Source organism: Phascolarctos cinereus, unplaced genomic scaffold (genome assembly GCF_003287225.1).
Source record: "Phascolarctos cinereus isolate Bilbo 61053 unplaced genomic scaffold, phaCin_HiC Scaffold_9;HRSCAF=440, whole genome shotgun sequence".
Taxonomy (NCBI): Eukaryota; Metazoa; Chordata; class Mammalia; order Diprotodontia; family Phascolarctidae; genus Phascolarctos; species Phascolarctos cinereus.
Window position 1 is genome coordinate 3,330,121 of NW_027556402.1, and position 22,853 is coordinate 3,352,973.

Sequence of the window (22,853 nt, forward strand, 5' to 3'; positions counted from 1 at the left end):
CTCTGCGGGGTTTTGTTTTATTACATATAGGAATGCTCCTGATTTTTCAGGGTATATTTTGTGTCGTGCTGTTTTACTGAAACTGTTGTTGCAATTAGAGTGTTTTTTCTTACTTTTTCTTCAGAATTTTTGAAATAAAACATCATGTCCCCAATAAATAGGGATAGCTTTGTCTTTTTGCCTATTTTCATAACTTTAATTTCTTTTTCTTATATTATTGCTGGTATTTCTAGAACTTCATCAAATAACAGAAGGAAAAGGTGACATCCTTGCTTTATTCTTATCTGTATTGTGAAGGTTTCTGTTATTTTCATACTGCATGTAAGGCTAGATTTTGGTTTTAGAGATAACACCCTTTATTGTATTTCAAAACAAAAATGTTAACGTGCCTAAACTTTGTAGGTTTTTCAGAACAAAAGAGCATTGTGCTCTGTCAAAGCCTTCCTCTGCATCAGTTGCTGCAGAGTTTGACATGTATTTGTGATAGCATGGAATTAGCATTAAATGTTAGTGGTCAAACTTCTTTCAGCAGGACACAGTTGCTTCTGAGATGTATAAATTGCCTTATGTGTGTCTGCGATCTTAATTCGTTGCAAATCTCATGGTCAGTTTAGTTTCCAGATAGTGACTTTTTTTCCCCAAAAAAAGCAAAATGGCAGAAAGACTTTGTCAATTACAGTGACACTTTGTGAAATTATTTCTGTCAGTGAAAAAACCCAAAAGCTATTTTGGCTCTGTAAGGAATTCAGGTGCCTCTCCAGCCCCCTAGAGGACAGAGCCTCAGAGAGGCTCCAAGCCCCTGAGCCCCTGTCAAAGGAAGGCCCAACACAGAAAGCTTTTCTGTGTCCCACTGGAGCAAAGGCCAGTTCCACAGGTGGGCTCCCGTTGCGGCCCCAGTCCCCTCAGGTCCTAGAACTGATTAAGGCTCCTCGGTCTCACCAGTTTGAAATGCCTCATTCTACTTGTTCTGTGTCCGTCCTCCCTGGTGTGTGGTACCTCACTCACTCTCACTTACTCTTGCTTCCCCCGGCATCAGCCCAGGCCCATGGCTGTGACTAAGAGGCCTGGCCTCTGACTGGGGCTCTCACCAGGCCTGCCCCAGCTGCTTGTCCTGGGACGGCCCTTGGGAATCCTAGCCCTTACTTAGCCAGGGGGAGGCACTTGCGGTGCCAGCATTGTGACCCGTGGTGATTGGGTCACTGTTCCTCCACGAGCCAGAATGGTGGTGGTTAGAGGGCTGGGCTGGAAGTCGGGGAGACCTGGCTTCATATCCAGCCTCAGACATGTAGTAGGGCTCTGTGACCTGGGACAAGTCATTTCACCTTGGTCTGCCTCAGTTTCTCATCTGTAAAATAAGAGGCTTGGAATTGATGGCCTCTCAGGCCCTTTCTTTCCATCAGTGAGCCTATGATTGTTACTGGTAGCTTTTCTCCACACAAACATTTGCATTGAAACAGGCAAGGAACACTTCAGTGTGAGGTAGTAGTCACTGCAGCATGAAGCAAGAGACCAGGCAGCCAACCATTTGCTAAGCATTTGGGCGCCGGGCCCTGGAGCTACAAAGTGTCCACGTGGGCCTGCTCTGCCCTCCTTGTGCCGTGGATGTTTATGAAATTAGGAGAACCAGGCATGAGGGAGAGCCTGGGCAAAGGTGTGGCAGTGAGAGATGAAGAATAAGAACTAGACACATTTGCTTGTAACACAATAGATGAAACAGTAGTGTGTAAATCATCCTGAAAAGGTCAGCTGTGGCTCAGAAGGTCAAGTAGAGAAGTATGTGTTCAGGCCAAGGACACCAGGGGAAACCCCTGGAGCTTTTTGAGGAAGGGAGGGCCGTGGTCAGACCTGAGCTTTAGGGAAAACACGTGGGCGGCTTTGGATTGGTGTGGGGAGAGGGCAGTCAGGCGGCTGTGGTCCAAGTGAGGGAGAGCTGCTGAGAGCCTGGAGTAGAGCGGTGGCAGTGTGATGAGGAGGAAGATTTCAGGGAGCCTGAGAACAAAGCCATGGGAAAGGAGAGGCTGCAGGCCTCATGATTGACTGACCTCTTGTAGTCCCCCTCCTGGGAATGACTGCTGACATTCCTGTGGAGCTTTACCTGCAGTGTCTGAGATGCTGTTGGAGGGGGCCTTGGCTGGCAGGTGTTCAGCAGGGAAGCTGTCATGGCCGGGGCCTGCTAGAGCCAGAGGCCATGGCTTCAAGTCCTGTCCCTGCCACTTACTCCCTGTGCTCGCAGTGCCAAATCTGTGAAACAAAAGAGGCTAATTTAGGATAAACTTCCTAAGAATTGGAACCTGAGACAGAAGAAGTGCCCTTGAAGCTGAGTGACCACTTTTCACATGCACTACATGGGGAGTAGCTGGTCAGCTGTGGGGCGGGCTCAGTGTATTCTCCAATTTTACAAAATGTGTGCACACGCGCACGTGTGTGTGCGTGTATACACATACACGTGTACGTATATATGTGTGTGTACACATACATACACACATACATACATACATACATACATACATACATACATAAAATGGTTTTTGCTTCTGCTACATAAATATCCTATTCTGTGGAAGCCTTAAATGATTTTGGAAATGATCAGTTTTATGGAATTGCCCAATACCTCTCAAGTTAGAATATTCACGTTTCATTGAAAGTGATCACTTAGTCCCTGTGTCTCCGCACCTCAATCCCATTCCCTCTTAGAATGTAAACAGCTTTTTAGGAGTCAGGATTGTTTCATTCTTTGTACCCACGTTCCATCACCCCTCCACTCATAACCCTCATAGCACTATGACTGACACAAAGAGGGGGTGGTGTTGGTCCATTTCTCCTATTTAATTTCAGCAGTGATCAGCCATCTCATTTGCTTGGCTTTAACCTTGCTTTTTGTGAACCTTTGTTTTGTTAACAGATGAATTTAAAGGTCACTCTTTACTCCAAGCAGCCAGAGAAGGAGACCTGGCCAAAGTCAAAAAGACACTCGCTTTGGAGGTCATCAATTTCAAGCAGCCCCAGTCTCACGAGACAGCTCTGGTGAGTGCTTCCGGCTACTTCACTCCTTTGATGTATGTCAGGCTGGACTGTCACAGAGGTAGCTTCAAGTCTGCAGCTTGGCACCTCGCTCAGCTTCTTTTCAAGAGCAGATATGTAGGTTAGGAAGACGACTGACCTTGTTGGGCCTCTTCCCAGAAATTAAAAGAATGCTGTGTCCAGAGCAGTCACCAAGCTTCGCCTTTGGGACACTTTCCCCGGCTCTGGGTCCGAGCTCATTTTAGCTTTTTGTTTTATAATAAGTGTAGTGTTTTCATAAACATGCAGAAAAGGCTTGATTTATGTGGAGGATCCATGTGAATTTTTGAATTAGCCAGTTAGATTACTTAGACAGTAGATATCAGGCTGTTTCTTTTAATCTGAGTAAATTAATTCCATTTCAGTTTCAGTGACTATTGGTGTTAGTTTTCTTTCCATTCACTCACAAAATATGTTTCCGACCTCGTCTTCAGAAGCTTTGTGGAAGCTCATGTGTAATCTCTTTAATAATCAATCAGTCCCACAAGTGGAGAAGAAGGTTGACAAGCTGTATCAAGCCCCAGTCAATTGATGGAAGCCTTCCAGTACACAGCTCCTGATAAAGCCCACCCAAGAGGTGGTGACGAAGCCCGACGCTGACGAGGCTTGCATTCCCCTTCCCTGCGGGGCTGGGCAGCACTTGCTGTCTGGCCTGGGAGCAGAGGGGGCATTTCAGCCTCTCAAGATGGCCTCAACAGAACAGACGTCAGCCGTTGTGTCACAGCCAAGGAGTGTCGGGCCTGCTCTAAACAGGTCTTCGGTGTCGTCATGATTGCTCCTCTGGAAGGAGTAGCTAGCTTGAGATCCTGGAAGTCATCTGTGGACTTGGAATCACAGAGCCTGGCCTTCAGTCCTGCTGCCGCTGACCCCCACTGCCTGGGCCCTGGCCAGGCCCTCCAGCCTCTCTGGCCCTCAGCTTCCTCATAATGAGAAGCAAGAAGGCTGGAATGGAAGGCCTCTGAGGTTCCTTCCAGCTCTAAATCTGTGAACCCCTGAGCCTGTGACAGTTAGCTACACAATTTCTTCTCCTGAGTTAACCTCATTTTTGTATAGCTGCTTCCTCTGTAAACTGGAGAAAGCACATATATCAGCCCAGCCTAGCCCAGATCTCCCTTTTAGCTCTGATGTCTTTGTGTCTTAGTTTTACGTTCACCTCTAAGGCATTCCGATGACGTTTACTGTGGCATCTGGAATATGGCTGAGGCTTTAGCTAGGGACGGAGAACAGTGAGGTCCAGGTCTTCAAAAGAAAGATGAGCATTAACCTCGATCCCCCTTTGCTTTTGTCTTCCAGCACTGTGCTGTGGCCTCCTTACACCCCAAGCGTAAGCAAGTGACAGAGCTCTTACTGCGGAAAGGAGCGAATGTGAATGAGAAGAACAAAGAGTAGGTTGACTTCACCGTTCACTGTGTTTTTCAGCCCTTAAGAGCCAGGCCCCCACTTTACTCGTGGTGACGTTTTACTCTTCCATTCCCCATCCAGCTTCATGACTCCACTGCATGTCGCAGCTGAAAGAGCTCACAACGATGTCATCGAGGTTCTGCACAAGCACGGAGCCAAGGTGAGGTGCACTATGCACATGGGGACCATAGTCGTGTCTGCAGGATTCTGGGGGTGGGAATTCCCTTGACCGATTTCTACCTGCACAAGCTGCTGTCCCCAAGCAAAGGCCTGACCTAGCAGGCGCCCCTTTGGCAGTGACCATCGTAAGCATTCAGTCCTTCTCTGGGCATGTGCCCAGGTTGTTCCCCCTCTGTGGGCCCTGCTGGAGTGTGAGCTGCGTTCCGTGCTGTTCTTATGGATTCAGAATATCCTCTCTGCAGGGGTGCTGGATGGTCCTTACCAGTACATGCTGGCAGGCAGGCACCTGAACCTGCCATGCCCAGGGGACTGACTGCCCTCAAGGTCCTTTTGAGAAAGAAGTGAAAGGACTCTGTAAAAACAGTAGAAATGACCGAAGGAGGCTGAGCAGCAGCCGGGGCCTCGTTGAACAAGTCCGCAGCTAGGCTTGTCCTCCAAGCTTCCAAGTCAAGCAGGACACGGACTCCTGGAACCTGTTCTTTTGTCCCGGGCTGAGGAAACAAAGCAAAACGACCTTGGCTGTATTAGAGCCCGCAGGACTACCACAGTAAACTGGACAGTGGGAATCCCAATGCTGCGAGTCTCCCAAGCTCTGTCAGAAGAGGTGCATTTTCCTAAAATATCAACCAGCAAATGCATATTGAGTGGGTAAGGTTAGCATATGGAATCTCATTAGGGATTTTACCCTGCTGTGTTCTTAATCAAGTGACTACCTTTTCCCTACCCTCTAACATTAATGAGAGGTTTTACACAGTAGAGGAAAGAGGAAGGGAATAAGCATTTATTGGGTGCCTACTGTGTGCCAGGCACTCTGCCTATCAGGGGACCTGCGTGGGAGAAGATAACGAGCACCCTGAAGGACAGTTTTCTTTTTGGAGGATCTTGACCGTCTGAAAAGATGAACCTGATGTGATCATGTTCGGTTTAATGTGCCTATATGTAGAGCATTTTGTGTGGTTGTAAGCCCCTTGAGGGCAGGGACTGTCTAGTCTTTCTTATTCTTACCTGTATCTCCAGTACTTACTTAGCACAGCACCTGGTACATAAGGAGCATTAATAAGTGTTTATTGAAATGCGTTGACAAGTTCCACGTGGCAGATAAGCAATTCTTTTTCAAAAGACCTGAGACTCTTCACAAACTCTGAGCTCAGTATCAGTCAGCAGCGTTATTGGCCGCTCAAAAATTCAGTATCTTTTCCCCTTGGGGTGGGGGTGGGGGTGAGGGGGGGTTCTGTGACATACCCAGACGTGTGATTTCATGTGTTTGGGGTCCTCCTGGTGTATCCTTCACTACCTGAATCAGCTACTCATTTTTAGCCTGTCCTCTTGAAGCATTTCTTGTGTCACCCGCAGATTAGGGGCCTTCCCTTTGACTCTGGTCCCAGAGCCGTTGGCATCTGAAACAGAACTGGAATCCACATGTTCCTCACTCCCAGGCTAGCCTGCTGTCCCGCCTGCTTCTTGTCCAGTGCGCCACAGCGCACGAATCCCACAACACTGTAGCCCATGGGAAAGCATACCCACGTAGTAGCTGTTGCTTGAACTGAGTCTTCAGAGAGGAAAAGGACAGCCTTCCAGGCGTGGGGGACAGCTAAGAACAAAGGCAAAGAGGCGAGAGGTGGAAGCCTTCTCTGTGTGTGTGTGTGTGTGTGTGTGTGTGTGGGAAGGGGAAGCCAGAAAGCCAGGATGGGAAAGGCTTTAAAAACTCAACAGAAGACTTTGTGCTTGATCCTGGAGGCAGTAGGGAATTCTAGGAGTCTCTTGAGATGATAATGATGTCAGCATGGAGACCTGTTGAAGGAATTATGGAGGTGTCCCTGGAAGAAGAAGCAGCCGCCGCTATGCCCAGCCCCCCAGGGTCAGCTTGCAGACTTCACAGGGGCCGACTCGCATTTGATGCCAGGAAAGGCTTCCTGAGCATTCAGGCTGCCCACCAGCCTTCAGCCAGAGCTCAGTGATGACTTGTTGGTACCTAGCAAGGCCCTGGCAGCTCCAAGACTGGGATCCCGAGATCTCGGCTTCCCTCTGAACCACACTGCCTTCCTAGTGAGTAGCTTCTGGAATTGATGCAGGAATCCACTTCCACGCCCTTTGGAAAGTTTCCTCATCTCCGAGTCCACAGTGCCGGCCATTCCTCCCAGGCTGGTGAAGCATCACCTTGTCTCGGCACTCACCGTCTCCCAAGTCTTTGTGTGGAAGAGAGAAGGCGGGCCCAAGCCTGGCCCTTAGAATGAATCTTTTTGAGAAAGGGAGTGGGGAAAAGCTCCACAAGTCGGTGGGCGGCTGGGAATAAATAAATAAAGGGAGGGATGAGGCGGCATGCTTAGACGGCTGCTCTTCTGCATCTGTTCTCCACAGAGTAAATCAGTATGCGAATGGCTCAGATGCTAAACACTGTCTTCAAACCAGCTCAGTAGTTCTCTCTTGGACAGTTCTTCAGATGATGAATCATGGAATTGTTAAGGAATATTTAGTCATTCTCAGTTCAGTTGGTTGTACTTTTATTTTTTTTTTAAATGATTTTGGAAAGCATTATGATTGTTCCTTATGATTCTCTCATAATGAACAATAATCCTAGAAATATCAAGTGCTTCCAGGTGGTAAAAGATTAATTAATTCCATTTTCTTTGGTCTGGACACTAGAACTGTAGTTGTTTGTGAAATTATTTCTGGGGTGGTTTTCAAGGAGCTTTTGTTATTTCTTTTCTAATAAAAGGCCCTTTGAGAAGAAAATAGAAAGGAGAGAACATGAGATGCTTTATTTTAATGCTTTTCCAGATGAATGCACTGGACACACTTGGTCAGACGGCTTTGCACAGAGCGGCCTTGGCAGGCCACTTGCAGACTTGCCGCCTCCTGCTGAGTTATGGGTCTGACCCCTCCATCATCTCCCTACAAGGTTTTACAGCTGCCCAGATGGGAAACGAAGCCGTGCAGCAGATTCTAAGTGGTGAGTCCCAGGAGACCTTTTTAGCTCTCCCTTCCCCCCCCATTTGTGCTGCCGATGTCCACCACATTGATGCTGTTGGATGATAATGGGGGCCATAAGTGTCTCCCACTTTAATTTGGCTTTCCATTTCTCTTTATTGCCATCTTTAATACCAGGGAAGTAAACAGTACATCTTCAGTTCAAAGAAAAGTTAATGTGGGAATATTCTACAAGGTGATACAAAATAATATGTTTGAAACCATCAGTGGAGAAACAATAGAAGTATTCCCATTAAAACCAGTAAAGAAAATCTTAGCAGAAATATTTTGTGAGTGGGAAGGGAGACTCATTACCAAATTTTTAGTTTAAAAATTAAATTTTTACACCACCACAACTCTGAAAGACCCTGTGCTGAATTGAAGAGAAGTTGTCATTTGCATCTGTAGAGGTCTTCCTGACCTTGAGGCCCATACTGGAGCCGCCATGTGGCACTATCTTAAAGTAGTGAAGAAATTGGTGGGAATCATTGTCATGCTCAGAACCACCCCACCCCCAGCTCTCCAACATGCCTTAGCTACACATCTGTTTTGGTAGGTACATACATATGCACAGTGATGTCTGTGTACCTTTCCCTCTCAATATTAACATGAAAACAAGACAGCAGAGATCTTGTGCATTAGTGAGGATGGGATCAGAACAAGGTCATCCTTGCAGTCTTAGAGATAGGAAGCTACCATTCTGTGTCTTCCTTTTTCCCAGGTGTAGCTAAAACCAGATTTCATCATCTCAGTCTAGTAGATCAGCACGTGGGGTGTGTTTCAGAAACATTGGTAGTTCTACATAGAACTATCTGATCAAATACCCTTGGCTGTCAACTGAACGTATCTCCATATCCAAAGTTACCCACAGACTTGAGAAGTCAGAGCCACATGACCGGCGTAGCCTGCACCATTAGAGAACGCTAGAAGTTTAACGTGTGTTTATGTGCACGTGCTGACTCATATGCGTCCCCTCTTCTTAGATGTGCAAAGGTGAAAGGAGCAGGGATCCTGGAGGTATTGAAGTCTCCGTTTGTGTGGTTGGCTGCTCTAACAAGTATTATCCTAGGGATGGGACACCCGGAGCCTCACCCTCGGGGTATCCTAAGCATTCAGATGACACAGATGGCGCTCTCTGTTTCCATTCAGACATTGCCAGCTTGTGCTGCCATTTTGCTCATCACTGCTAGAAGGGAATCCTTTTGTTCCTCCCTCCCTCCCTCATGGATGGTCACACGCCGCCCTTCTCTGTGGCTCTCTCCTCCTCCCTCCCCTTAGAAAAAAGGTGTCCCCTGTGAATCCTCCGCTTCTCTCCACCTCCACGTTCCGTGAAGTTGTCCCCTCTTCGTTATTCCTTTGCTCAGAGCACTGGTGGAGGGCCCATCTCACCAGCCACCCTCCATCTCTATTCTGTTCTGCTCACCTCTGCTCTGCTCTCTGAAACCATGCCCGAGTGTCGGCCACCTTTTGGAGACTTTCCCTGGGTCCTGACCTCCTCCCAGCCTGTTGCTTTGTACCTCACCTCCCTCTCTCCACAGCCACGCCCTTAGAGAAAGCTGTGTCTTTGGTCACCTCCACTTCTGTCACCTCTCAGCCCTCTGCATTTGTCCTTCAGACCTCACCACTCACCTGAAGCTTCTCTCTTTAGAGTTGTCAGTCATCTCTTGATTGCCAGACTGTTGACCCCCACCCAACCCACCTTTTCCTTCTGGAGACTCACATCCTTTCTCGGCATCTGACACCACTGTCTCCTACTTGTCTTCTTCCTGTCTGACCATCCCTCAACCTCTGTTGGATCATCATTCGTACCATGCTTCTAATTGTGAGCACCCCCCCAGTACTTGGTATTTTCCTCTCTTGATGACTTAACCAGTTCACATGGGTCTAATTACCTTTATGAATGTCACTCTCTGTGTCTATATGTCTAGCCCTAGTCTTGCATCACCAACCACTTATTAGACATTTCAAACTGGATGTCCCATAGGCATTTTTAACTCAACTCATTCTATCTCCCTAAAGCCACCTCCTGTTCTGCCTGTGGCACCACTATAACTATTATTGTATCAATCCCCTAATAAAAGTATGAAAGGGATTTTTCTAAAGCTCTGGTCTGACCATGTCACAGACCTGCTCAGCAATCTTCTGTGGCTCCCTACTACTTTTAGGAAGAATCAGTCAGCAGACACTTACTCTTCACTGGGTATATGTGCGCCCTATGGCCTACGTTCTGATGGGGGAGGTAACAGCTTCACTGAGAGCTGCATACACGGTGCAAACAGACGAGCCACATTGGCCCCAGCAGCGTCTTCCTCAAGAGGGAGCCAGGCATTCTACAAGGCAGAAGGGAGAAGGAAGAGGATTCTAGAGCTGCATCCTTCCTGAGAACACAGGAAACTAGCAGCGGGTCGTGACAGTGTCTTTGAATGAGGATGATAGGCAGGCCCTGAGGCCACTGCCGAGCCCCAGATGCGATACAAAACCCTTTTGGTGCACTGCCAGGCCCCTGCCAGCCTTTTTACCATCATTCCTCATCACGCATTTGCGGGGTGTAAAGTAAGACAGGCCTGCTCACTGCTGCCTCTGCGTGACACTCCATGTCCCTTCTGCCTCGTGACGCTGCTCTCTGGGAGGCTGTTCCCAGGCTCATCAAAATTAGCTCGTGTTTATTTAGTGTGTACTCATGGGTAGACGTGTGGACGGTAGGCTCCTTGAACTGTTTTCACGGTTGTGCCTCGGGTGTATGGTGTGGGTGATTAAGAAATGCTTGATGATGGACTGTTACCCGTCCCCTCTGGGTACTCTCTCCTCCCGGAGGTTAATCAGACTCTGGCGTTGTGCAGTTCTTACTTGTGGGAGCCATCCTTAGAAGCACCATTGCCACTTCATCTGCCATCTGTGGTCCACACCTGTGTGGATAGAGGTATGTCCCTCCAGGCTCTAGATGCATAGCCCTCTGCAGCCTGCCCCTCCAGCTGCCAGCCTGGCTGGCATCTCTACCAAGAGTATCTAAAACAGACCTGGGTGTCTTTCCTCTAAGAGCCACCCCTTCTCCACACTTGCCCGTTCCTGTGGAGTTCAGCCCCATTTACCTAGACGTGCCCAGACTAATGTCCTGTGAGAATTCTCAGTTCTTCAGGCTCTCCAGCTCTGTCTGTCTTATACTCATGTGCCCCGTATTTGAGATGGCTACCTAGCTTTGTCAGTCTCCTCTCCTCAGCATCTCTTAATCCAAACGCAGGCCCTCACCACTCTCATCTGGACGGTCAGCAGCAGTGTTCTTGTCGGCTTGAGTGCTAGACTGTCTTTCCAGGAGGATCACATCTGACTCCCCTTCCTACATTCCCAACCCTGACCAAATGGGCCTTCTTCCTCCTTCCCAGACATGATGCTCCACCTCCTGCCTCCCTGTGCCTCAGCGCCAGAGGCCTGCCCTTCCTCTTCCTCTCAACTTCTGGGAATCCCCTCCAGCGCCAGCTCCTTCAAACTATCTCCCCGAATCCTCTCATATCATAGTGCCCTCATCCCCCCTCCAATTGTTGCTGATTAATTCTTAAAAATACACTCTGTATTTACTTACCTGTGAACAGGCATCTGTCTTCCAGTACTACATGAGCACCTTGAGGGCAGAGACCATCTCACTTCTGCATTTCTCTCCTTGGCACCGAACACTGCCGGCCCATCATGGGCTATGGTTAGCAGTAATTTCTCTGTGTTATCATTGGATAATTTAAAAACAAATGCTGGAGGAGTTATACAATAAATCACTAGGAAATGTGAAAAACGTCTCCAAGGTTGAGTGACAGATCGTTCAAGGCTTCTGTTAAGACGTTCTTGTCCAAACAGTGTGTTCCAAGTATAACCTTGACCGGTCACGAGGCCACATCCTGGAGAGCTGAGAGCAGAGGTGAGATCATAGAGAAGGGAATGGTGTCTGTGGTCTGGTGGGAAAACAAGGCCCTGCTCAGGCCCGGACCGTGGCCACTCTCAAGGTCACCATAGGTGTTGGGACTTACCAAACAGGGGGCTAGAATGTCTGTGTCTCTGGCACCCTCCGCGGCCCTTCTTCTCTCGGTTTTCCTTGTCTCAAGCTTGTCCCCATCTGTTTTACAGAAAGTACACCTGTGCGCACGTCAGATGTTGACTACCGGCTCCTAGAGGCATCCAAAGCAGGAGACTTGGAAACTGTGAAGGTAAGGACAAAGAGGCGCTGGCAGCTCGCTCCTGCAGGGTGCCACCGAGCGCCCTGTAGTTGCTTACCGTTGCTCAGCGCTGCAACCTCCCAGCCCCCGTGGTGTTCTCTCCCCTCCTTTCCCAGAGAGTTCAGTACTGGGCTCAGTCATCCTCCTCACTCCATTCCCTGATCTTGACACAGGGAATTTCAACTTCCAACACCCAGATCCCATAGCCTCCTCCCCCACTGCGCCTCCAACACCATGGTGTGGCGAGGAGTCACCACCCTCAACCCTCCTGTACCCATCTTTCATCCCCTGCTAGCTAGAGCTCCTCCACTCCTCCATACTCTCCCAGGCTTTCACCCCTGCTCTGATGACTTCACTTTACTTCCTTCCCAGTCGGAAGCCTAGAGTTAGTCACTTCAGTGTTCTATCATTCTCTGCTCTGGAATCCCTCACCCCCTTGTCCTGATGTTGCTTGTTTCTTGGCAAACACCAGTACTAGGGGAAGTCATAAGACCCTGCTGATTAGATTCACAACAAATTGGTTGCCTAATATACCATCAAGAACAGAAGCCTCAAACATGTGGCCTACAACACTCCCAAGTGTGGCTTGAATTAGATTAAATTGTAATTGGGAAAGATTTTACAAAATTCATAAAAACGCAGTAGAACATAATGAATATTACATTGTACAACTAAGTCAGTATGTGTCCTCTAGGGATCCTTAGGTACAGATCATCTCTCTTTGAATTGTTCCTGATCTAGGATGTCTCTAAATACTTTGACTCTTCTCCTTTGGTTCACTATCACATCCCCCAGTGGCTATTCCAGACCTTGTGCCGTCTCCCTAAGCTTCCCACACTGCCGCTTTCTTCTGCCCTCTCAGCAGAAGACTTCGTGTCCCACTTTGCTGAGAAAATAGAAATCCTTTGCAGTTAGCTCTGCCCTCTTCAGTTCTCTGGATCTCAGAACCCCTTAACATCAGCCCCTGGTCTCTTGCATAAGGCCTCTGATGAAGAAACAGCCTTTCTCCTTGGGAAGGCCAGCACTTCCCCTTTTTTTAATCCAAATTTATTATTTATTTTAAACATGCTTTTCCTTTTAAATTTTGAGTTCCAAATTCTCTCCTTCCTACCCCCCTTATGCCACCCACTTTGAAGGCAAGCAAAATTATATTAATGATACATGTGAAATCATGCAAGACATGTTTCCATATTGGCCAAATCACCCCCCTCCCCCCCCCAAAAAAAAGAGGAAACAAAGGTGAGAAAATTCTACTTCAGTTTGTCCTCAGCATTTTTCAGGTCTCTCTCTGGAGGTGGATAGATTTTTCTTATCATTAGTCCTTTGAAATTGTCTTAGATCGTTGTATTGATCAGAATTGCCAAGTCTTTCACAATTGATTGTCATCACAGCATTGCTGTTACTGTGCACCATGCTCTCCTGGGTCTTCTCACCTCATTTTGCATCAGTCCGTAATAGGTCTTTACCATGTTTCGTTTTGTGTTTTTGGAAACACCCCCCCCCCATTTCTTATTTGTTGTTGTTCAGTTGTTTCAGTTGTGTCTGACCCCATTTAGAGTTTTCTTGGCAAAGATCCTAGAATAGTTGGCCGTTTCCTCCTCTAACTCATTTACAGAGGAGGCAGCTGAGGCAAATAGGCTGACGTGACTTGCCCGGTATCACCCAGCTGGTGAGCGTCTGAAGTTGGCTTTGCACTTAGATCCTCCCAATTCCAGGGCCAGCGCTCTATTTACTTTGCCTCTTAGCTGACTTTAACAGTATATTATTTTTCCTCATCCACTCCAGCGTTTATTATTTCTAATAGATGTGAGATGGTACCTCAGAGTTGTTATAATTTGCGTTTCTCTAATGAACAATGATTTGGAGCATTTTTTTCACATGATTGTAGATAGCTTTGATTTCTTCTGAAAACTGCCCATTCATATCCTTTGACTATCAATTGGGGAATTGCTTTTGTTTTTTAAAATTTGATTCAATTCCCTATATATTTGTGAAATGAGCCCTATATCAAAGAAACTTGCTGTAAAAAAAATTTGTTATTATTTTATTGCCTGTGGTATCTTTCAGCCAAGTGTAGTTTTCCTGATTATCTCTTTTAATTAGGTCTTTTTTTTTCTTTTGCTTTGTCTGAGATCATAATTGTTATCCCTGTTTTTTAATTCTGCTAAAGCATAATGAATTCTGCTCCAGCCCTTTATTTTAACTTTGTGTATTTCTTTCTGTTTCAAGTGTGTTTCTTGTAAACAACATATTGTTGGATTCTCATTTCTAATACATTCTCCTATCCCTTTCCATTTTGTGGGTAAGTTCATCCCATTCACATTCATAGTTATGATTACTGTATTTTTCCCTCCATCCTATTTTCTTCTGTTTATCCTTTTCTCCCTCTTCTTATCCTTTCTCTACTCAAGTCTGTTTTGCTTCTGACACTGCCTCCCTCAGTCCACATTCCCTTTTATCTTTCTCCCCCTTCCCCAGCCCATATCTCTTATTCCCTTCCCCTCCTGTTTCCTCATTGGTTAAGATAGATTTCTATAACCAGTTGAGTGTGTATATTCTTCCCTCTTTGAACCAGTTCCAATGACAGTGAGGTTTAAATATTGCCTGCCACCTCTACCATTTCCCCCTCTACTGTGAAAGCTCTTCCTTGCACCCCTCTTTTATTTGAGAAAAATTTCCCTATTCTACATCTCCCTCCACCTTTCTCCCAGTGCATCCCTCTTTCATACCCATTCGTGTTTTTTTTGTTTTTTTTTTTCAGATTATCCCACCATAATCGGCTAACTCTCATGCTCTCTGTCTAACTTCCTGATTGCCCTAATAAGTTCTCAGGAGCCATGTGTATCATCTTCCCATTTAGGAAATTAGACAGTTCAATTATATTGAGTCGCTTGTGATTGCTCTTTCATGTTTATCTTTTGGTCCTTCTTGTGAGTCTTGTATTTGGAAGTCAGATTTTCTGTTCAGCTCTGATCTTTTCATCAGGAATGCTCGAAAGTCCTCTCTTTTATTAAATGTCAGTTCTCTCCCTTGAAGGATTATATTCAGTTATTTTGGGTAGGTAATTCTTGATTGTAATCCTACCTCCTTTACCTTCCAGCATATCATATTCTAAATCCTCTGCTCTTTTAATGTGGAAGTTGCCAAATCTCATGTGATCCTTATGTGAAATACATTGTCTATTGTGGATCCACAATATTTGAATTGTTTCTTTCTGGCCCCTTACAATAGTTTCTCCTTGACCTGTGATATGTGACTATACTTCCACTGCTTCTGTTATTCCGTATCTTTGCTTATCACAAAAAGTGCTCCTATAAAAATGTAGATGTATATAGGGAACATTTTTCTTATTAATGGACTCTCTGGGTCAAAGGTTATGAAATATTTTGGCCGCTTTATTTGCATAATTCCAAATTGCTTTCCAGAGTAGTTGTATCAGTTCACAGCTCCACCAACAATGCCTCAGCATGCCTCTCTTCCTACAATTCTTCCAATATTGTATGATAGATAGATAGATAGATAGATATAATATAGTAATATTGCCATTTTTATCAGCTTTGTCAACACAGCGTTCTTTCTTTTTAACATTATTGATTTTTGCTTCTGTTCTTCCAGGCTGTCTTTCAGTTCTATGTACTTGTATTGTTAATCAGTTATTCTCTGAAATTTGGCTATAATATTTCTGGAAGTTTTTATTTTAGGAACTCTTACAGGAAGTGATCCGTGGATTCTTTCAGTTTCTATTTTACCCTCTGGATCTAAGATATTGGGACAATTTTTCTTTATAATTTCATGAAATATGATGTCTAGGCTATTTTTTTGATCAAGACTTTCAGGTAGTTCAGTAATTCTTAAATTATTTCTTCTGGATCTGTTTTCCAGGTGAATTGTTTTTTTTCAATGAGGCATTTCACATTTTGTTCAATTTATTTTTTCACTTTGTTTTATTGTTTCTTGATGTCTCATGGAGTCACTAGCTTCCATATGCCCAATTCTGATTTTTAAGGATTATTTTCCCACGTGAATTTTTGTACCTCCTTTTCCATTTGGCCAGCTCTACTTTTTAAGGAATTCTACTCTTCAGTGGATTTTTGTGCTTTTACTGTTTGGCCAGTTCTGTTTTTTTCAGGTGTAATTTTCTTCAGTTTTTGGGGGGGGGGTGAGTGCTCTTTTACCAAGCTGCTAATTCTGTTTTCATGATTTTCTTGCACCACTCCCATTCCTTTTCCCAATTTTTTCTATGCCACTCTTATCTCTTCTCAAACTGTTCCAAGAATTCTTGTTGGGTTTGTCTCCTCTCAGCATTTTGCTTTAGGGCTTTGGTCATAGCTTTTTCATATTATTGAATTCTGAGTTTGTGTCTCGGTCTTCTCTGCCAGTTTAGTAGCTTTTAATGGTCAAGTCCTTTTTTTGTTGTTGTTTCCTCATTTTTCCAGGCTACTTGTTAACTTTGACCTTTATGTTAAAGTTGGGCTCTGCTCACTGGGGGTTGGGGAGGCACTGTCCCAAGCTTCAGGATTTTTCATGCTTCTGTTTTCAAAGATAGTTCCAGAAGTTTGCAAGTTTTCAGTGCTTCCAAGGGGATATGATCCTGGGAGGGGTGTGGTTACTGCTTTCCTGGTCTGTGCTCTGGACCCCTAATCCCCTGCAGCTATAAGCGCTAGTACTCATCCTCGCTTGGAACTGTGGCCAGGGCTTCTGTTCTCCTGCATTCCTCTTGTCCTTGCTTGGGGGTGACTGACCACCCAGTGGCCCTCCACACCCTGGAACTGTGACCCAGAACTTCATATGGGCAGTAGAGTTTGCCCATCAGTGCCGGCTGCATCCCTAGCCAGCAGATAGTTTCCTGTAACGTCTTTTTGACCAGTTGTCTGATCCCCGTGCTATTTCTGGGCTGAGCCTCCGCAGACTGCTCCAGGTCAGTGTCACAAACCTCTTGTGCCAACCTGCTGAGTTGTCTTAGGGTGGAGGAGTGTATCAGTGACCTTTTATTGGTTTCTGCAGTTCCATATTTGAATTGAGACATTATGTAAAGTTGTCGCTTCCTGCCGTCTTGGCTTCCTCTTTCTGTACCCTCGAATCCCTTTGCTCCTGTCTCCTCAGGAATAATGCCTCCACTATCATCCACTCCCTTTCTCTCACCGTCACTTTCTCCCTGTCTGCCCGATTTCCCCCCATTCCTAAAACCCGCCGCTGGACCTCGCCAGCCCTCAAGCTTTTGTGCTATAGCTGCCCTTCTTTTCTTAGCCCCAGCTTCCAGGAAAAGCTGTCTGCTCTCCTCATCACATCCTCTTCCTCAGATCTCACAGCCCTTTGCAGTCTGGCTTCATTACTCCACAGAGACTCCTTTCAGTAGTTCTGTGTGCTCTCTTAATTAATAAAATAAAAACACAATGAAACAATAAAACCCTGGAAGAAAACAGGAGAAGCAAAAGCCCTGCTTCTCCACAGAGTATTGCTTCTACCTCAGGTTTGATTTTTTTTTCTCTCTTCATTTTCAGTTCCAGATTTTCTCCCTGCTTCCAGCCCTTCCCCCACTCATTGAGAAAAGAAATAAGATACTCATTTGTTGTCGTGTGAAACATTTCCGTGTTAAACGCGTTGCAAAAAAAGCAAGAAAAATAAAAAAAGGAAAAAATGCTTCAGTTTGCACTCAGAGTTCATTAGTTCTCTCTGGAGGTGGATTTGTCTTGGATCATTGTAGTGACCAGAGTAGTTAAGTCTTTTATTAATCATAGTTACAGTATTGCTGTCACTATGTATCTTGTTCTCCTGGTTCTTCTCACTTCACTTTACATCAGTTCATATAAGACTTCCCTGGTTTTTCTGAAACCACACCCTTCATCATTTCTAACAGTGTTATAGCACAAAACACTATAGTATAGTAGTATAATAGCATAATAGTGTTCTATCACAATCGTATGCAGAACTTGCTCAGTCATTCTGCACTTGACGGGCGTCCCCTCAATTTCCAATTCTCGGCCACCATGAAAAGAGCTGTTATAAATATTTTTGTACAAATAGGTCCTTTTCTCTTTGATACAGACCTAGTTTGGGATAGTTGTGGTTTTGCTGGCTAAACGGATATACACAGTTTTATGGCCTTTTGGACATAGTTCCAAATTGTTCTCCAGAACGATTAGACCAGTTCACAACTCCACCTACAGTGAATTTGAATCCTAGTTTTTTCCACATCCTCTCCAACATTTGTCATTTTCCTTTTCTGTCATGTTAGTCATTCTGGTGGGTGTGAGGTGATACCTCGGAGTTGTTTTAATTTGCATTTCTTTAATGAGTAGTATTTGGAGCATTTTTAAATGTAAGGAGGGATAGCTTTGATTTCTTCTGAAAGCTACCTGTTCCTATCCCTTGACCATTTATCAACTGAGGAATGACTCTTATTTTTCATAAATTTGGTTCCATTTCCTACATTTGAGAAATGAGGTTTCTATCAGAGAAACTTGCGGTAAATTTTATTTTCCTAGTTTCCAGTTCTTATCTTCTAAATGTACCACTTTCAACTACAGTTAAGTCCTGTTTACAGATGGTATGGACCGAGTCGTGGTAACAGATGCATCTGTACATTCTCTGAAGTTAGTATTTTAGAAATCACAAGTCCTCCATCAGTCTATTTAGTGAAAAGTTAGACCCTTTTCCATTCCTTGTCACAGTCCCTGGCACATAGTGAGGGCTCAATGAAAATTGATTGACTCGACTGTGTAATATTTGACCACTTGGTTCTTTTACACATCAGGATTTTTAAGGCAGCCCAAAAGTTTATGTGGTGTTTAGCTGGCCAGTTCTTACTGTGAGCTCTTTTTTGAAGATTGCCTTCTTCAGTGCTTTGTCCAGGGCTCAGGCATTCAGTTCAGCATTGCACCCTTCCGTGTGTATCATGGCAAACCTTGAAGCACTAGAAGAATGTCAGTGATCATCATCAGGGTTTGCAGAGTAGTCTCTGGACCTTGTCTCCCTCTGACCCTCCCAACATCCCTCGATTACGTGACAGGCCCAGTGTCCCTGGGCAGGAAAGAGCTGGAGGTGGGGCTCCTGCCTTCTCAGTCTGCCCGTGGTCCGCTCTTCCCCTGGCTGCTTCTGCAGGTCTTGTATAATCCTCAGCCGTAAATTGGGAATAGCAACAGCACCTGCCTCCCAGCCTTGTCGTGAGGGTCAGATGAGGTCCTCTTTGTAAACCCCTTAGCACGGTGCACGTAGTGCATGCTTCATAACTGCTTTTTCCCTTCCCCTAAGCATCTTCTGACTCCCAGTCCTGCCTCACCCGCCACCTCTTGGACATTTCAGACATAATCACCTCAACGCAGAAGAGGCAGAAGAGAGCTTGCTTGTTCTTTCTGTCACTCACCTGACTCCTGGTCGCTCCCCCTCTCCCTTCCCCTGCGTCTCCGTTCAGTTGCCTAGTCTTGTTGAACCTGTTCCCACAGTATCTTTTGTCTACACTCCCATGGCTGCTGCCCTGGTCCAGCCCTCAGCATCTCTCACGCAGACTTCTGCAGCAGCCTGATTCTAATGGGTCTCCTCCTCACAGCTGGCAAAGCAATCTTCCTAAAGCACAGATCTTACCGGGTCGCTCTCCTGCTCAAAGAATTTCTTTGGCTCCCTCCTGCCTCTGGGATTCAATGCAAACTGACGCACGTGGCATTCAGAGCCTTTCTTGGCTGGCTCCCGGCCTGTTACTCTGCCAGCCCTGTATACTGATCCCCTTCACATGCACCCTTTGATCTTGTCGAGTTGACATTTTGGCTCTTCTTCAGCCATCACAGGTACTTCTCGAGTCTTGTGAATTGACTGAGGAAACCAAGGTTTGAACCTCTGAGCATGTTGGTTTATTAAGCAATGTGTGCCGAGAGTGTGACCAGTCAGGTCCAGGCCTCCTCAGCTCTGGTACTGGGCCCTGAATATAGGAGGAGACAGATCTTTATGCACTAAAAGATGACAATAAGCAGACTACAAAGCCGGATATGAGATTAGGTGATCCGATTTCTAGCGGGAGGAAAGATTAGGGACATTCCAGGTTGGGAAAGAGAGAGTAAACAAGTACAGCTCCCCGAAATCAGAGAAGGAAGCAGCCCAGTCCTTCCAGATATCTGTATTCAATCAAAGGAACACGGAAGCAGTAACCGATTGACCGGTGTGGGGCCAGTTTTCAGGTAAGACCTATGGGTTGCTTGAGATATGTAACTGTGAGAAAACCCCAGGCCTGAGTCTTCAAATCTGGTTGAGTTTCTGTTCACCATAACCTGCGTCCCCAGTTAAGGGTCTCTGAGCAGCAGAGAGAAGGGGTCCAGCTTTCCAGCAGCACAGGCCGAGGTTCAAACAATGCAAGAAAGTTTTCTCACTAGATCAGAGTTGGACTAGATCTGTAATTGAATAGAAAGTGAGCTGAGCTAGATCCAGAATGGAGTCCCAAGATGGCGTCCACGTGGGTCCGTCAGTTTCCTCACTTTGGTTTCTGGGGTAGGGAGGGGCTTCCCCTGTGGGGATGGAATTAGCAGTGACTCCAGAGAACCTTGTGTTATGCCTATTTTGCTAATAAATGGTATGGCTCGGACTGCTTCCCCAGGTGTTATTCATTGTGCACCACAACCTCCCCAGAGCCTCAGTACTGCGTGTGTCCCTTGTCTGTAACGGACTCTGCTTCTCTTCCCACCGCTGTGCATCCAGCCCAAGTGTCAGGTCTTTCCTGTGTGATGAGTCCATAATCAGCCCAGATTCTTCAGAGGCTGGTGCCCCTCCTCCAGTTGCCCCGTGTTTCGTTGGTGTGGTCAGCCGAGGCCTGGCACGTAGAAGGCCCTTGAGAAGAGCTTCTGTCTTCTTTCCTCTTCCCTTGGGTGTGCCTGAGGTTCTGGGTTTCATCATGCTCCTGTGGCTTTTCTTCCTTCATTCGTCCTCTCCCTTTCCCCTCTGGTCTAAAGCAGGGTACGAGAGGGATTGCGAACAATGACCCTTCCCTCCCCACCCCCCGGCCAGCCCAAGCCCTTTCCTCGTGGTCTTTGCGCGCCTGTGCCAGATGGAGGGAAGCCGTTTGGACGGTGTGGTTTGTGTGGACGCCTGTGTCTCCACGTGCAGTCGTGACTCCTCCCTCTACCGGGGAGCCGTTGCTTATAACAAAGAATGAAGAAGAAAGGCTCGTGAAAACCCACAGACACATATAGAAGTACAACGTGACTGGGCACGTTGCTTAGTCACTGCGAAGAAGGGGCATTCAGGTTCTCTCTTCTGCCCTCTGTTCTCTGCGTTTATATTTTTGTTGCTGCTGGGGCTTATTGCTTCACTCGGAGGATTTCCTCTATGTTTCTTTGGGCCGCCCGAAATCCTTTGGCAGGCCTGAGTTAGCTGAGAGGTCTCCTCCTGCTTCTCCAAATGATTCATGATTAGAATTTCTTGTGGCACTTCACCATTGGTGAGCTGCTGTTTGTGGACCCCTGTCCTGGCTGATGGGCATCCGCTTGGTTTCCCTTTCTCTACCACTCCGGAAAGTGCTGCTCTCCAGATTTGGGAGCTGGCCCTTCTGTCTTTGGCCTCTGACATATGTGCCCGCAGTCAGGTCTTGGGGTTCAGGTGTGTGGAGACTGCAGTTGCTTTCCAGAGCGTTGGGCGGTCGCTAGCTCTTCTGCCCGTGTGTCAGCCCCTCGGCATCAGCAGGTGACATCCTTTGTCAGCCCTACCAGTTTTGATTTCCACCTCTTATTATTTATGCTTTGGAGCCATCTTAGATAGTTTGAAATACTTCTCTTGAAGCCTAATCTGCCATCTCTTTTTGACCACTTGTACACAATGGGCTCTTTGGAGTTGCCTGTCTCCTTTGGCTATCAGACACATGGGATGCAAACGTTGTTTTCCACTTTTATTCTGGTTGTACTGATTTGGTTCTGGAAAAAAAGCTTCTCCATTTCACGCACTTCATCATTTGTGAGTGCCTGAGTGCCTGGTTTGATCAAGAAGCCCGCTGCTGCCCACCATGGTGAAAGGGACCTGCTCAGACCCTCTTGTCTACTTTGTTTAGGGGACGTCTTAGTATTCAGGTCACGTATCCATTCTGAGTTTATTAGGACATACAGTCTACTAGGTCGGTCTCCATCTCGCTTCTGCCAGGCCTCTTTCCCGTTTTCCCAGCAGTTCCTGTCAGACGCAGTCCTTTCCACAAGAAATTTGTCTCCTCAGGTTTACTGATCACCAAGTTATTGGAGTCGTCTGTTTCTGACTGCTCCTTACCCAGTCTGGTCCATTGGTTGGCCTCTCTGCTTTTGAACCAGCATCCCCTAGTGTTGATGATTGTGATCTGGAAGAGCTCTTTAGACTGTTTAATTGTAGCTGTGTGGACCTAGTATCGAACAATGTGCATTTCAAACCGTAGAGTGCCAGACAGGCATAGGGTATTGTTCCTCATTGTGGTCATTTGACCTGTACTTGACAAGGGTCAGAAGAAGAAAGAGAAATAGAGACTGGAACAGGAGGACGTGTGAAGGAGAGGAAAGGAAGGCATGTGTAGAACCAGTCAAGACCCCTGAAGGGAGAGAAAGCTCCAAATGCACAGAGTGGGGGGGGAGGTCGTCCTGTTTGGTTCGTTTCTGGTCAGTTGTAGGGCCCAAATAGAACTGAACTCTCAGACCTCAGCTCTGTCAGCCCTTTGCCCAAGTTACAAAATGCCGTTCTTAACATCTCGAAATTATATAGGACAAAATACATCCTTGGATGGACAGGGCTGGGTCAGCCTAGCCTGCCAGACCCCCCCTAGGTGGCCAGGGCAAGTCAGAGCCAGGTCAAGATGACCAAGGCTCCCCTCCAGCCTTGGGGTGATTGGGGGCGGCTGTGCCTGAGCTGGGAGTGGGCGCGTGGTCCCAGAAGGGGTTGGGTTAGGACAAGAAAGAACTGCCAGGGAAATAGGAGAGATTCTCTAGGGATTGTGATTCAGGGGATCAGTTTTTAAATGGTGAGTTTATTAACTCATTTTTTGTGGGGAAAAGCCTTTGCTAGGAAATATGATAATCTATTCAAAAACTCTGTAGTGTTATAGAGGTAAATCTA

At 46.3% G+C, this 22,853-nt stretch overlaps 1 protein-coding gene across 5 annotated transcripts in view; it reads left to right on the top strand.

The window, feature by feature from the left end:
- TNKS (tankyrase) overlaps positions 1–22,853 on the top strand; it is a 216,500-nt gene that overhangs the window by 153,269 nt on the left and 40,378 nt on the right. For all 5 annotated transcript variants that reach the window (XM_020976782.2, XM_078148240.1, XM_078148241.1 and 2 more), the window contains exons 9-13: positions 2,903–3,024; positions 4,354–4,445; positions 4,543–4,621; positions 7,420–7,591; positions 11,719–11,798. In XM_020976782.2, coding sequence (XP_020832441.1) covers positions 2,903–3,024; positions 4,354–4,445; positions 4,543–4,621; positions 7,420–7,591; positions 11,719–11,798 — 545 coding nt within the window. The remainder of the gene's footprint in view (positions 1–2,902; positions 3,025–4,353; positions 4,446–4,542; positions 4,622–7,419; positions 7,592–11,718; positions 11,799–22,853) is intronic.